Source organism: Nothobranchius furzeri, chromosome 11 (assembly GCF_043380555.1).
Source record: "Nothobranchius furzeri strain GRZ-AD chromosome 11, NfurGRZ-RIMD1, whole genome shotgun sequence".
In the NCBI taxonomy this organism is placed as follows: Eukaryota; Metazoa; Chordata; class Actinopteri; order Cyprinodontiformes; family Nothobranchiidae; genus Nothobranchius; species Nothobranchius furzeri.
In genome coordinates, this window is record NC_091751.1 from 62,293,980 (window position 1) to 62,310,889 (window position 16,910).

The following is a 16,910-nucleotide window of genomic DNA, read 5'->3' on the forward strand; positions in this document are numbered from 1 at the left end:
AAAATACAGATTTGAATCAATTTGTACTTTTTTTTCCACAGATGGTCCAGTGTTAAAGGTGCATTATGTAGAAATGAAGTAAAATGACATCCTGTGGGAAAATTTGGTTACTGCAACCACTTACAACATCATTTATGACATTAAACAGCGATATCAAAATTTTGAGATCTCGCGACTTAAGCAAGGAAGATGGTGGAAGTGTCAAGGGATTTTGTGATCTCGCAAATTCGACAGAAAACCTGCCTGCTGCTTCTGTGCCGCTGATGCTTCCGGTGTGCAGTAGGGGTAATAACTTCTGTCATATGCTTGTCAGCCACTAGGTGGTGCCATCAGATGAAATAAGCAATCTGGACAGCAAGTTTATTAGAGTTACATTCTAACCCATACTGTTATGTGTTTCACAGCAGTGATCAAGCTTAGTGTGTCGTCACATTTCCAGGAGGAAATCTGCTTTGTTTTTATTCTCTCCTACAGATGATACAGTCGCTTGGCTTTGGCACATCATGTTTCCGTTCAAATCCGACACGATCTAATGCCATCATTAGAGATGATGATCAGAAAGCGGGTGGAAAAGATTGGATTTAACATTTTAAAATACCAAACATGACTTTTGAAATTCATATTGAGATAGAAATTTTCAAACAGAATAATAATGGCTTCATTTTAATTTCAACAAGTCCATTTACATCAATATCTTGGACGTCAACACCGTAACGTCACACAATACAGCAGGTGGGGATTCCGACACCATAGCATGCTAGCAGGCTAATGCAGATCTAATGTGTGGCCTCAGGACGTATTTTAAACTAGACAGCAAAGGCTTGCAAAAGCTATTATACTGGGCATTTTGTGTGTTGGAAAGGCAAAGCCATATGATAGGCTACCTTTAAAACAATCACCTTTCTCTTTTTGCTTTTCCCTTCAGGGGATGTCACAACCAAACCCTAATCCTAAGCTGTCACCATTAAGTCCACTAATACTTCCAGTTTGCTACAGCAACTTGGACAAAAACATGGAGCCAGCCGATGCTGAAAGACGCACTAAAAAAGTTGCAGACGAACAGCAAAATGTCAGGTTTTGCTGTCTCCTGGACCATCTTAGCCACGGTAATTACAAGTGTGTTGTGCAGAGAAAAGTGAGCCTGCCGGCTGTGGTGCTGCGTGCCTGCCCCGTCGCGGGAACGTGCATTTCCCAATACCGCCGTAAACTGAGGACGCAAAGAATTAGAAATGTGAGCGATGAGGCTACTTTAAATATATTCATAATATTAACTTGTTTGTTATCAACGTACTTCATGAGTGATTAATATATTTTGGTGGATAAAAAAATGACAAAAATACTTAAAAAAAAAGAAATACATAAATAATAATTTCATTTTGGAATGTCCGACTATTTCTAATTATTTTTAAACGGTATATAAAACAAAAGGTTAATGACTTATTTTAGTGGAACTGAAATTAATTCCTTATTTTAAAGTCCATGATGGTTAGTATTCATTACCGCCTCATGCACTTTTATTTCTGATATCTAAAAAAGCAGCTTATAGAAATAGAACGTCTTTCCAAAGGTTTGTCTTTACCGTGAATATTTCACAGTGTTCTTTGCCCAGTTTGGCCGTCATACAGCAATGAGCCGGCTGAACGTTTCCCTAACAGTTAATCTCTGCAACAAAAGGCCACTTTGTTGCGGCAGCTGCTTGACTACAGTATGCAAATATCTTACTACTTGTTCTTTTGACATTCTTTGTAGCCACTTAAACTCATTTCACGTCATCTTTTTCCCAACTTTTAATTTACCTGACATAAAATGGTGTGTTTGATTTGAGTTTATTTTGCTATGACAGGTGATGTATAAAACTAATTTGATAATAGCCAAGAGGACGAGTAACTAAAAAAGTTTTGCCTTGCCCCCCCACCCCCCCCACCCCCCCTTCTCTGCCTGTCACGTGTTCTTTTCACAGCTTAGAAAAGTTTCTGGATTAGGGCAGAATTTACACAAAGCAGCGACGCCACTCCAGCTACACTTGTAAACGACACAGACGTGAGGGGGGACTGAGACAGAGGGACGGGGTGAAGCCATTCGACCGACCCTCAGGCACCTCCACCAAGAGAAACATCCGACTCTGATAAGTGAGAGAGGCACACCAGTCCATTCCAGACCGAGCGAGAAGGCAGCAGAGAGGCAGAGGATCGTTGGTCCTGAAGGATGGCAGAGAAGCAGTTTGCTGGGATCCTGGTAAGTTTCCTCTTCTTCAGTAAATAGTGACACTATGTGCTATGTGACGTGTGGATGCAGCCTCATCCGAGCCGCGTCTCAGTGGAGGGAGGCAGCTGCTGGAGCACCAGTTGAGCCCCTCTGCCTCCTTTTTTCCCTCCAGTTCACCAGGCAGCTTTACAGATGTGGTGTTCACAACGTTTGTCCTCCTCCAGGGTCCAAGAGGCTTTCATCTGCCCCTCTGATCTGATCACTGCCTCAAACAATTACATTTTTCACCTTTTCCTGATGAGTTACAAAACCAAGAAGTTGACATGAGAGGCCTACACCAGTGGCGAAACTTTAAATAGACATTTGGAGTCATTGAGAGTCAGGTCACTTTTCCCTCGGTCCAAATCCTTCAGTCTGTCTTAGGACGGCGATAGAAAACGAACTATGAGCTTAAACTCTCCTCTGACTTTCTCACATGTCTGAACCATCACTTTTCCTCCCTGGAGGTATCTCTCTCTCTCTCTCTCTCTCTCTCTCTCTCTCTCTCCCTCTATCTATGCTGTGTCCTTCCAAGCTGTTCATACAAGTTGAAATGCACATTCTTTTTAAGCGAAGGGACGTTATCAGACCTGCCTGCGCTCATCTCCAACTTCCTTTTGGACGCTAGAGATTGGATTCTTGCCCTCACCTTTTGTAGGTGTGTTGCTGCATTTGTGTTACCAGTTCAGTCAGAGACTGACAGCCAGCCTTTTGAACTGACTCAGCTGGATGGTTGTTGAGAATCTGAAGCACGTGAATGAGTTTTGATGAGATAAAAAAACTAGTTTGAATAGTTTTTAGAGGGATTTGACTCGCCCCACTCTCCAAGAGTGAGTGCAGCCCTTCACCCTACACTTCTCACATTTGATCAATCTGTCCTTAACCCCCAGAGACCCACGGTTGTAATATTACAGCATCAGATTTAAGTCTACAAAAATATACCTTCCCCATTATTTTTTCTTTTTAAAACCACATTTACATTGCTAATAGGTCCTATTGTTCAGTTCTGCAACACTATTGACTGTTAAAATGTGTAAATAGGCCTGTTTATCTGGCCTCCTAGAACAACATGTGAAAGGTTAAAAAAAGATTTTGCAGTTGCTTTCTAAATTTGGGTCTCTGGGGGTTAATTAGTTATTAAACCTTATCTGGTGACATATTTAGACTTCCCATTAGATGCTTCATTCAACGGAGTTTATTGTTGTAGTTAACTTGTGTTGTGCAAGTTAACATTCAACCAAGATATTTAATTACAATTCCTTGTTTTTTACGAGTTTCCCTTCTTGTATACAAGTAAATTGTAACCTTTACAGGTAGCTAACCAAAGTGAATCACCCTTCATTTGTTTGTTTATTGAGGTCATCAAGGACACTACAGCAACCTTGTGGTAATATGTTTTCGGTAACGTCACAAAACCGAGGGATAAAATTAGTGGTGGAGGTGTGGCCTCAAAATTATATAACAATATTTCAAGGCAATTTGATGTTTATTATGATATAGCAAGAATGCTACAAAAGCATTTTATTTGTGACTGCAGCTGGCAGGTGTGTGCATTTACTAGTGGAAATCACACAAAGATGCTTTACTGATGAAATGATGTGGTCACTAGAGAAAATAAATCTTTCATGGTGTTATATCGTTTATCACCCTATGACACATTTCTTTATCACACACATTAACAAATTCTTTATCGATAATATCTTAGATTTTTTTTAAACAGCACATCGCTGTTATGGGCTCGACACACGCGAGGCGACCAACGACCGCGATCAGCGAAATTTGTCACTGTCGCTTTTATTACCTGACACACGGGAGGCGACCCGCGGCCAGCGGCAAAGCCGTCTACGCGTTCTGTTCCATGGCGAAATCAGAACTTCCGTTGTTTTGTTTGGCTGTGTCAGGTTTGAGGGAATTAAGGTTATTTAAGCGGTTCAGAGTTAATAAAGTGGTAGATATGATGTTTCACAAGGTGCTGCTAGAGTTATGTGAAATCTTACTTCTGATTTTACTATATAAAACATAATAATAATCAACTTCTCCGCCATGTTTGCTCGGAGATGTACGGAGCATCCTGTCCGCTCATTGGTCAGTGAATGAAACCTCCGTTGATTGGTCCTCGTCCGAGCGACAGCGATAAAAAGTTGAAAATGTTTCAACTTTCTGGGATTGCGTCGCTGGGTCGTGCATGCACGACACGTGCACGAGCGCAAAATTTCACACGCACGTTTTTCGCGTTTCGCTTGGTAGGAGAGAGACCCGCGATTATCGCTTTGTCGTGCACGTCTCATTGAGAATGAATGGAGGAGAGGCGATGTCGCCTCCCGTGTGTCGAGCCCATTACTAGTTACTAGGGGTATATCCACATCTCACGATACGATATTTATTGCAATATTGTGGCTATGCTCACAATAATAAGACTCACAACATAAAATATTTAGACTGGTAATTGGTACAGTTTTCATTAACTTTATTATCATTGTTATATTTTGAATAGCCTAAAAAGCCATAAAGTGCAAAATTCAATTAACAACTCCATACACATTTATAACAGAAATGGCAACACAGGTACGGAGTTGACAGCCAAAATAAAGGCATTATTGAACAGCCCATTCAATAAATATAAATACCCAGGCACTAAAAATACCAGGCTGTGTGGGCGGCACGCACTCCCATTGGTGAACTGGCCGATGATGCGGAAGCTAAGGATCATGGTCTATGTAGATACTTTGCAATGCTTCTGTGGAGCAGACTGAAAAGTGTTATTTTTACCTCAAGATGTACTGTACAATATCGTGACAAGACCACGACGATATTGTGGCCATTTTACTACGACAATATGTAGTAGGGCTGTAGCATTATTGGCAATATTGTTACAGCCCTACTAGTTACTAATCAAGTTTTATGTTTGACTTTAAATAACTTTAAAAATCACAAATCGACCCTATAGTCTAAATTAAATATTGTATTTATTTTTAGGACTTTCTTGTGAGAGTGAGGTGTTCAGGAAATATTCTGGGGAATCCTGGAATCTGCACCATCTGCACTGACTCCTCACAGCCTCTAGGGGCTTTCTTGGTCAGTGATGTATTAATGAACCTTAAAAAAAGCTCTGCATCAGTCTATGTCCTGAGTTGTTCGACACACAGTAGGAACTTAATGAAAGGTACATTGCGTACTTTTAGTGAAACACTTTGCACCTTAAAGTGTTTTTCCTCAAAAGCAACAATGAGTCGCTCAGAGAGCATTGGTGTTTGTTCTGTTGGCTTCCAAAGACATTTTTAGTGACTTTTCCCCTCATGAAGGTAAACAAAGTTCTATCTTGTGGTCACAGCAGACAGCCGTCCCTCACTTTTGATAGGTCCCTACTGATGGCTGGGACCGTTGTCTTCAGCAGAGTCGGACTCTGATGTCAGCTGTAGCTGAGAGGCGTCAACAGCAAACCAAACAAAGCGTGGGTGTATGTGAGGGGGTGATTATACAGAAAAAGAAAAAAAAAGCGTTTTGCTCCCGTCACCAACTGTCACTTTGTTTCTTCTTCTACTCCACCCGCTCCTTAACTTCCTTTATCTGACTTGTCTCTGCTCACCCATCATTTCACACCAACCAATATTTCACTTAATAAAAGCAAACCTGCCTTGGTCTCTTGTCTGCATCACTTTTCCTGAAACTCCTGGCCCTTTTAGTCCAGTTAGATTTATCCACACTTGCCCAGATGGTCGGTGGATGGACCAGTCACCATTAATCTCAACACACACAAGGCGGTGGCTTCCTGCTACCGCTCGACTCTGCCGGTAGACTCTTGCCAGGACTCACTTTGTCCAAACTTAAATCTCTTTCTCACTCTTAGCCTTCAAAAGGACCCCCCCCCCCCCCCTCCCCTCAATCTCACTGCCGCCTTTGACCGCCCTGGAAGCCACAACTTCCAAAACGGAGCGGATGAGCAGATGGTGCCCTGGCACCAGCTTTCTCTGGAAGAACGGATATCTGTCTCTTTGTTTTTACTCCTAAGTTACTTCTTTTGCACTTGTAGTCTTTAAAATGTCTGCTGTTGAGATGTCTGTTGTGGGATGTGAGGGTAGGAGGAGACGAAGGAGGAGTTGGACTGCGGTGTTGCTTATTTGTCCGCTCAGGGCTGCATTCATCTGTCAGGCTGTGCCGACCACAGCTGCTATTCCATCATCATCAAGGCCAAAGCGGGAGGAGGTCTTATAAATCGGTACTGTATCAACAAGCCATTTAATCCTACATCCACAACATGGATGGTTTGGGATTATTAGAAATCACACGTTTAACACATTTTGCCCCGTGTACCAAATAGCTTGCTGCAGCATCGATTCAAGTTAATACACACACACACACACACACACACACACACACACACACACACACACACACACACACACACACACACACACACACACACACACACACACACACACACACACACACACACACACACACTTTTTTAAAACAGGATTTGTATTTATTTCAGTTCCTGATGGATTCCTTTACTGATGCAGCTCACGTCCAACGTCAGACTCAGATGTGCAGTGGTGTATGTCTGAACCTCTGCACACAAGGGGTTTATCTTTGCTTTGAATAAAGAGCAGAAGATTTCAGCTTTACACTTGGTTCTGACTTTTCATCAGACATATCTTCACAATGCTAATTAACACAAATACAATTTTTAATAAGCCACAAATCTAAAATCACACACGCTGCATGCACCAACTCAATCATATAATCACAGGTACAGTCCCGTTACCACACACAAATGATGTGATTGCAGTGGTGTGTGTGTGTGTGTGTGTGTGTGTGTGTGTGTGTGTGTGTGTGTGTGTGTGATTTCCCAGGGGTTGTGAGGCTAATGTGTGCTGTAGGCTGTGAAGTGGAAGATAAATGGGAAGAAATTGTGGAACCTACAGCCAAAACCACTATGGGGCCAACACACACACACACACACACACACACACACACACACACACACACACACACACACACACACACACACACACACACACACACACACACACACACACACACACACACACACACACACACTTTTAGGACCGCATGATCCTGCAGCTAGTTGGGATGCTTGTACATGAGCAAGTATCTTTTCCATTTTAATCAGCTGCTATGGTTAAGCCAGTGTTATGCATCATGTTGTGACGTACTCTGGATGGATTTTTAATTCTCTGTTTTTCCTCCTTGTGTACCACTTGATTCACCCATACTCACAGGTGAAAGTGTAGAGTTTATCCCCGCCTTTTCTTTTTTTTTTTTTTACTTATGTAAGAAACATATTGAGTTGCCAGTCAGCCAGTTTCAGTCAACAGCAGTGCTCAGCAGCCGCGCCGGCTGCCTCTGGGGCGAGAAGCCAGCAAACAGATGTGAACCAAGAGCTGGAGAGAGGAAGGGGGGGGGTTGCTGAAGTCAGACATAATTTTGTCTCTCATTTCACTCCAACTCCTGACTGACCAGCTCACTGAGTAGGAAGGAAAAAATGGCTCCGCCATACGGGGCACGGCCAACTTAACTGCTGCAACTGTGGCAAGTGTACAATTAAGAAACAAGGGCCTCAAATGCCAAACACGTCCACTGCTGGGCAGTCTTGAAAAGGTAACCCACCACCCACCGACTTCCAGTGTATGTTCACACACACTCTTACCAAGAGGTGGGGGGGGGGGGGGGGGGGGGGACAAAAATGGGGCTTCATTGTGTTTGAGACCTTTAGATTTCATTAAGAAAACCAACTCGGGCTGAAAATTTCGTTTTCTGATTTTCTTCCTCTCTCTCTTTCATCTGGTTTTAATGGGGCTCCCTCCTCTCTTCAGCTCAACAAAAAACAAGACAAGCGAGTTAAAAAGAGGGGACTTCACTCTTTTCCTCCCTGATTCTCTGAAGTCAGGGAAGCTATGGACGGGGAAGGACATTGCATCTATACAACGGAGCTCCTAAATCTCCCCAGTTTCCTTGGGCATCATCAGTCCCAACGACTTTCAGTTGGACTCTTTTCAAAGGCCTTTTCAGAAGCATATTTAGGTAATTTGTTGCACTTGAACCCAACCTGCTCACTGGTTACTTGTGTGTGTGTGTGTGTGTGTGTGTGCGTGTGTGTGCGTGCGTGCGTGTGTGTGTGTGAGAGAGCATTACCTGGCAGCTGTGAGGCCTAAGACGAGGGAGGGGGTCTTTTTTTTATCACAAGGGGCAGACAACTCCCTCCTGCCGGGTTTATTTATCACTTTCCTTCTTCTCCGTGTTTCCTGCTAAGATAAAGTAAAGTAATTTGCCTTTCAGATAATAAATGTCCAAGTTGAGACCGGTTAAGCAGGACAGAACGAACTACAGAGAACAGGAGCTATTTGAGAACAACAGGATTTAAGTAAAAGGGGAGTAATAGGTGGTCTCTATGTGCAACGCTTTTCTGTTATTGGTTGTTTATCCTCACAGCCTCACTTTGGACCATCCTTAGTGCCGAGTGGGCTTCAGTGTAGGAGTGGGCGATATTAAAAAAAATCATGTCCTAATGTAAGTCTGTATGGCTGGTAGTGCAGAGCAAGTTTGTGCTGGATAGCTTCATTACAGTATGCTCACTCGTTCTCCCGACGAAATGTCTGAATAATAGAACTTCCAGTAGTTCTCCCAACATTTGGCTGCACCCTTTGACCAGCCTGGACCATTGTGAGGCCATGGTTGATCACATGATCCACAAGTGTTTCATCAGGAATCTGTCTATGTGGTTGACCTCTTCTTCCTCTCCTTCCCCAGTTTTGTCCCCTTCCTCCACACATCCTCACCCCTCTTCCGCAAGGCTGACCTTCCATGTTCTGCAGTTTTGTAGATACAGTATGCACCTCATGCCAATCCTGTCTACTGGTTTACGGTATATATATATATACATACATATATATATATATATATATATATATATATATATATATATATATATATATATATATATATATATATATACTTGTAAATTAGGGTGTAACGCGATTCACCTGTGAGTGACTGTGTAGAAGAGGCTTTCATTGGTTGCAAGCAATAGTTCACACACAACTTTTCATTAGTGTAAGATAAGGTTCACCTGAGAAAAGTCATTTATGGAGATTTTCATGGAACCTCTTTAAAACTAGGGTTTTCAAAATGGGTGTACAAAATGTTTGACAAGATGTTCAACAATTTTGAGTGCAATGACACAAGCAATGAAATGAAGATTATTAGTTGTATGAACAATGACTATTCAGCCGGTACAAGTATAGTTAATGATGTCATACATGATGAATAGCAAGTCAAAAGTGACCATTCTTAAGATATTTGTACTTACTCAACTGCTTTATGTCCAAACACGTCTTTGGATGAAATGACCATGAAACCGCCACTAGGTTGTGCCAAAACGACAACATGTTGTGGAGGTTGAACTAACTGTTGTGCAACGTTTAATTCTGTTGTGAGAAATGCACCAAAGCAACTGAGAAAAACTGTAAGCTAAATTCATGATGTATTTGCATCCTCTACCCAGATACACTCCCGGTATTTTGGCCTTGCTGCTTTCCGTCGCTGTTTCCTAACTACACGTAGGGAGGGTTTGGCCATTCGGCCCGTTTCTCCCCACAAACAGGATAAGTAGAACTCCGGTCAGCAGCCACGGTGAAAAGGCTCACTGAAACACGAATGAACATCCCAATCAGATAATAAAAGCCACAAGGCCAAATCCAAAGTTTAGAGCAGAACATCGACCCAGAGAGGTCCTGTTCGAGGAGACACGTGAGTATAAATGGAATGAGCGCTTAGATGGAGCAAGCTAGCGGCTAGTGCTAGTGGCAACTGCTATTATTGAGTATTGTGTGTTTCCACAACAGTTCTTAATCACTTTAATCCACGTCTAAACTAATTGATTATTAGATTTTTTCCCCCCTCAGTTCTACCGAACACCCTAGCTATACAAACCAACATGCTGCCTAAAACTTTGCTCTGATTGGTTCATCGGTGTGTCTGTTGTGCTGACAGTTATGGCCAACAAGCATACTAGCAAATGGCGTGACTCGGCTGAGAGGAAAATAAAACCAAATGTTGTGTCCATAGACGCATCCAGAAATAACGGCACAGACGGGGGATAGAATGCAAATAAATGGTTCTACAATCTCTGAGCTTTGGTAGATTGTCATCAAATTATAATCCTTAACGAGTGAATATCGTCAGATCGTACGGCCCTACTTCAGTGTTCTGGCCAAAGGTACCTGTGATGTACAGTAGACTACACCCTAGAAGTCCGTCGTTAAGATTGTTAGGATAAGCATATAAATACCCTTTTGTTATTTAGCTGTTATTCTTCCATTTTGTCACCATTTTCTGCTGTTAAAGGTTACAACAGAACATGCATCTCATCCCATCGCATATTGCAGCTCTATAGAAAATCCTTCTAGGTTCAAACATTTGACAGAAAAATGAAATGCATGAGCCCAAACTGAATTTTTAATACTTTTAATGTTTTTGTTTTACCCAGTTGCTTTTCATGACTTTAGATTTAATAACCTGGTTAAATTAGGTAGGACAATATCATGTAGGCTGTCTAAACTTAAAAAAAAAATTGCAAATCTTAATAAATTTGATAATAAAGCACACAGGTTCTACATTAACATGAAGACATGTCTCAGGGCTTTCTCTCCACATGGTGCAGTGGATGCTCTCAAACTCAGTGTTTCATTGACGTTTTCCCCCCTAAATTAGACGTTAAGGATCTTTTTAGATTTCAGACACACTACAATGTACACACAGGTGCAGATTTTTTATAGAATGATGTCAAGTTTTTACACAGAAACTGTTAACTGGGGTCTGGGCACAGGACATGGTGACGGTCCATCCTAATGAGCCACACATCTGAATTTAGGACTGTTGATTCTAACTGGAACTATTACAAAAGTAATCTGGGAGTAGTTGTTAGCCTTCTGCGTTGACACTTTTCATAATTCCACAAAGTTTACTAGTTCCTGTTATGAGACTAGAAATTATGCAGATAATGAAACTGAACAAATTGTTTAGTTTTCATACTTGATTTGGTTTCACTTATAATCCTATAAAAATGTGCACTAGTTGTGTTAGAGTTTACAGATTGACATTCCATGATTTGTATTTTTTTCCCTGACAAACTGTGTGAATCTAAAGATTTACTGAGCTGTGAAGAACTTTTTGTTCCTTTGGTCTTGGAGCAGATTACGTCCTGTTCCTGTAGCAGCAGCAGCACCTTGGACAGTGCTTTGTCTTCTTTAGACATGTTTTTTGTCTTTCACGCTTTGTTCTTCCACTCTCGTCACATTTTCAGCGCGACAGTGACTTCTGCCACGTGAGGCCAACTCCACTCACATGTTCCTCACTTTCATGCCCAGCATCGGCCCCATATGTTTGTTAAAAATGTGTGTGCTGTGTGCTTTTTCCAGCCCGATTTGTTCCCATGCCTTCTCTCCAATGAGCCTCCGCTCTCCCCGGGGGTCAGAGCCGAAGCCTCACGCTATTTATACAGAGTGAACAGCTGGGGCCCTCCCAGCCAAAGCAGTGAGGGATGGAGGTAGGGAGGTGGGTTTGGGGCATGGGTGGAGAAATCATCATAGAAACTTCAGGTTTAACCAAGCGTTGGGAATGTCACTCTGTTCCCGCTTGTATATAGTGCTGGCATTTGTATCTCAGCCCCCTGAGGGTCTTGAGCTCGGCAAGGTCAGGTCATGTCCACGCGGAGTCAGCCTGACCTCTGGACAAACCTACGTCGCTCATCTGAATCTTTCTCATTTTACAACTTTGCTTCAAGATTTAAAAATCTCCTTTGCTCCTGATTTCTTTTAAACTTTTTCTTGTGGTACCTTTTCTATCCCTTAATAAAAATATAATAAAAATAGACCTATTTCTCCATTTTTCATTCATCTTGTACATTTTTTCCTTTTGTTGAGTTGGACAAAGCTGAACTGTCGGTGCAAAACGTAACCCTTTCTTCTCCTCTCTGCTTCCTGTGGAGCTTGCCTTATTGTGAACTTCAATCCTGTCAAGTCCTCTCCTCACCACTTGTCTTTTGTGAACTGCAGTAGCTGTGAAGCCCACAGCCTCAGCTTTTCCTCACATGAGCCAGTCTAGAGCGAAGAGAGAGTCAGTGTTCTCAATGTTCTCTTCGGTTCCAGACCCGTTTCACAGTCAGACGTCTCATCAGGAGCATGTTGAGTTAATGAGAGGTGAAGAGAAATTAAACTGATTGCTGTAAGCGACAGATATATAGATTGGAGTTGATGTAATAGGCACAGACACAAATGTTGGCTTGCTGTAAGATTAGCCGTTTAAAGGCTTTTTCTTTTTTTAGTGCATACACTCAAGCAGAAACAAACATTATTGCTTTCCTCCTGAAGCTGATCTTAAACGATGTAGAGTAGTCCAAAGTTATGCAGTGGGTTCATCAGGATCCATGCACTGTACAGCATTCCTTTAGTATTTTATCTTGACAAATACAAACAATTTTTGTTAGTGAACCAGAAATGGTGTTTGCAAACTATTTGTTCACACAACGTTGCTGTGGAAAATGGCTGTCTGATTTTAAATAAGCAGAGAAAAAAAAAACAGTTTACTGTGACATACAAGACCAACCTGTGCTATAGTTTTAGACAAACGTGTTTGAGCACTAAAATTGCAAAAAACTAGGTATGCTCGATATTGGCTTTTTTACCAATATCTGATGTACCAATATCGTCTAACTCTTAATTTTCGAAACCGATATAAGCCGATACCGACATATGCGGGGTTCCCTCCTGAGAAAAAACAGCTAAATCAAATCATTTTGGTTGCTAATATTACAATTCTCCTATCATGCATACTTAAAATGACAACTACTGGTCAATAGGAAAAAGTGTCCAACAGCAGCTGAATGACATTCTGCCTGAGAAAATCCTGACAAACACTCTGTGATGCCTTCAGGCCAAAAATAACAATAGATTAATAATTAATAAATAGTACAAGTAAATTCATGTTAAAAATGTTCAAATGTTTTGAGTTTTGAAAATGTATCAAAGTGAGACATCACTGTTAGAATCTTTGTTTGTGCAGAAATGCAACAGTGAGCGCTCCCACCTCATACGTGTTTGTCTTCATTCACGTTTACATTTAGGCAGAAATGAGAGAAAAACGGCTCACAAACACATTGAATGTGCTTTATACATGGAGAACATTCATCTTTGTAACTATTGATGGGTTTAGGGAACGTTTGAACGTTTGTTAAAGTTACGTAGTTGATAAAATGTAAGTAGTGTACACATGCTAAGTTAGTAAGGATACTTTTATTTGAAACAAAGACATGCACATCAATACCTTGACAGAGACAAAGTCAGAGCAAATGCTTAGTGCCAGGTTATAGCATTAATGCTAATTTCCACCTGCAGTCCCTGGTTAGCTTAATGACAACATATTACAATAATTAACAATGCAAAGTTAAATGATCTTACATTGATATATAATTTTGTACAAATCCAACCCAGACAGAAACCCACAGACCTCAAAGACCAACCAACCCCAGACACTCACACCCACACAGCACACATGTTACAGCTATTCAGTTCAACCTAAAAAGTCCATGGTCTTATCTGTCTTTCTAAGCTAGGCTAATCGCTAAGCGTGACACTGTTTGTAATATTTAGTGATGTCTTTTTTCTATTTCTGTACAAGCGCCTAGCTACACAGAACTATGCACTTTTTGGACAGTAAACCCCCATTGCACAGGGAAAATTCCTACCTCTTTATAAGTTGTGCCAATTAAAAGTTAAATATCGCTAAAACTAAACCTCAGATATTACAATATTTTGAGGGAGATGGCATGTAAATGTGTCATTAAAGGAGTAAAAACCAATACCGATATTTACTGCTACTGTAAATGACCCACACTTGTATAGCGCCTTTCAGAGTCAGGCCTTTACACTACAGTGTGTCATTCATCCATTCACACACTCATTCACACACTGATGGTGATGAGCTACATTGTAGCCACAGCTGCCCTGGGGCACACTGACAGAGGCTGCTGAGCAGAGGCACCACCGGTCCTTCTGACCATCACCAGCAAGCAAGTCAAGTGTCTTGCCCAAGGACACAGCAGCAGAATTCTGTCTGGATCTGGAATCAAACCTGCAACCTTCTGATTACTGGACAAGTCGCTCAACCTCTTGAGCTACTGCTGGCCCTGTGTGTAACGGTTCGTGGGGGTTATTTGAACCATTCAGTTCAGTCCACTTGCGTAACGTTTGGGTTCATTTTTTCCGTTAAATAATGAATTTTTCACACATTTGCGTGATTTCAGTGCAGCGGATAAAAGTTCCTCGACGAGTTTCCTCACAGACGCTGTACTGAGTGACGCATGATGGCTGCACACGCCCAGTCTCCGTTTAAAAAATGTGATCTGCAAATTCTGATCAACATCTTTCAGAGCGGATCAAACCAGTTGACTGTCGCTGCTACTGTGGAGTCTGTGTAGCGACTCTGAACGGAGCATCGTGCTGCCTCTCCCTCCCTTCTCACAGTGTGCAGGCACGCCGCGGCAAACATGCAAACAAACATGTCTGCTGAACTTTTCCGTTGTGACTACCGATGTAAAATTTTCATCCTACAATGAAAAATATGGAGCGGATGACGCTCGTTATTTAATACGAGTGCGGTGTGAGGTGGGTTTTAACAAAAATAAAAACACGTCAAACACAATGCTCGTCGGTATGAGAGTGAGCTGCGCAAATCATAGACATGATTATGTAGACACCCCATTGGGTGCTGGAGAGTGTAACAGCGTCGCAGCCATGTTGGATGGGTCTCCTCACTCTCCAAAGCCAATGCAGAGTGAGCAACTATGCCTCTTTCTGTGCAGCCTACGGTTACAACAACCAGCATACTGTCACGATCTGCTCCTACCTCCCTCTGACTCCTGCTCTCTCCTGCCCCTGTTTAGTTTTTTATTGGTCTCACCTGCCCCTTGTTAACCTGCCCATGTGTTCCTGATTGTTTCCCTGTGTATTTATACCTCCCGTCTTGTATGTGTCATTGTTGTATGTTGTGTTGTGTCTTGTTTCCTGCCGTATCCTGCCATTAAATCCATTTTTATGTTATCCGTGCCTGCATTCCTGCCTCCTCGTCAGCTCCACCACACATGGTCTGCAGCCATCCACACCGCACCATGACAGAATGATCCGACCAACCTGGACCTGTGGTGAGCTCTGAAACATCTCCCTGGAGGATTAATTTTTTTACTTTTTCTTCATTTAGCTGAGGAGATTTTGACTCGAGGGGTTTCAGCACATCCTACTTGTTTTCGGGGTGGTCGAACCCATTGAGGGGGTTTCAGCGCATCCTACTTGTTCTCGGGGTGGTCAAACCCATTCTCCTCTGCTGCTTTTTCGCCCCGTCCTGTTTTTCCAAGGAAGCTGCAGATCCTGGAGTTTTTTGATGGAGTTAGACCCCCTACGCATGCCAACATTCTCCGGGGTGGTAGGGCCGGTCTCCCCGCTCCTCTTCTGCTTCCCTTCACCCAAGCCTCCGCCTGTGACCCAGCAGATCGTGATTTGCACCTGCTCTGACCGTTGTCGAGTACTTGCTGCCGTTCCTGGTTTCTTCGCGTTGCTGCCTTCAGTTCTTCAACTTCCTGGTTCACACCTGCGGGACCTACGCCTGCAGGTCCTCCACGCTGCAGCCTCTACAGAGTCCCGCGCTGCAGCCTCTACGGAGTCCCGCGCTGCAGCCTCTACGGAGTACCGCGCTGCAGCCTCTACGGAGTTCCGCGCTGCAGCCTCTACGGAGTTCCGCGCTGCAGCCTCTACGGAGCCTCGCACTGCAGCCTCTACGGAGCCTCGCGCTGCAGCCTCTACGGAGTCTCGCGCTGCAGCCTCTACGGAGTCTCGCGCTGCAGCCTCTTCAGAGTCTCGCGCTGCAGCCTCTTCAGAGTCTCGCGCCGCAGCCTCTTCAGAGTCTCGCGCCGCAGCCTCTTCAGAGTCTCGCGCCGCAGCTTCTTCAGAGTCTCGCGCCGCAGCCTCTTCAGAGTCTCGCGCTGCAGCCTCTTCAGAGTCTCGCGCTGCAGCCTCTTCAGAGTCTCGCGCTGCAGCCTCTTCAAAGTCTCGCGCTGCAGCCTCTTCAAAGTCTCGAGCTGCATCCTCTTCAGAGTCTCGCGCTGCAGCCTCTTCAAAGTCTCGCGCTGCAGCCTCTTCAAAGTCTCGAGCCTGCTGCTGCAGGTTCCAGTATCTTTGTTCCCGAGTTCCAGTGTCTTCATTCCCGAGTTCCATTGTCTTCGGTCCCGAGTTCCAGTGTCTTCGTTCCCGAGTTCCAGTTCCCGAGTTCTAGTTCCCAAGTCCCAGGTTCCCGAGTTCCTGTTCCAGAGTCCAAAGTTCCCGAGTTCCAGTTCCTGTATTCCAAGTTCCCAAGTCCCAGAGTCCCGAGTTCTCGAGTTCCGGTGTCCAAGTTCCCGAGTCCAAGTTCCCGAGTTCCTGTTCTAGAGTCCCAAGTTTCAGTTCCTGTATTCCAGGTTCCCGAGTCCCACAATCCAAGTTCCCGAGTTCCAGAGTCCAAGTTCCTCCCAAGTCTCCAGTGTTTCCCCGAGTCTACGTCACGAGTCTCCTGAGTCCCTGTGTCTTCAGAGTATGTGGTTCTTGTGGGCGTCTGGTATC

General features: G+C 43.3%; 1 protein-coding gene across 1 annotated transcript in view; it reads left to right on the forward strand.

Moving 5' to 3' along the window:
* Positions 1 to 1,988: 1,988 nt before the first annotated feature.
* The window catches only part of slc6a9 (solute carrier family 6 member 9), a 90,428-nt gene continuing 75,506 nt past the window's right edge, over positions 1,989 to 16,910 (forward strand). The window contains exon 1 of the mRNA XM_054734740.2: positions 1,989 to 2,235. Coding sequence (XP_054590715.1) covers positions 2,206 to 2,235 — 30 coding nt within the window. The 5' untranslated portion in view covers positions 1,989 to 2,205. The remainder of the gene's footprint in view (positions 2,236 to 16,910) is intronic.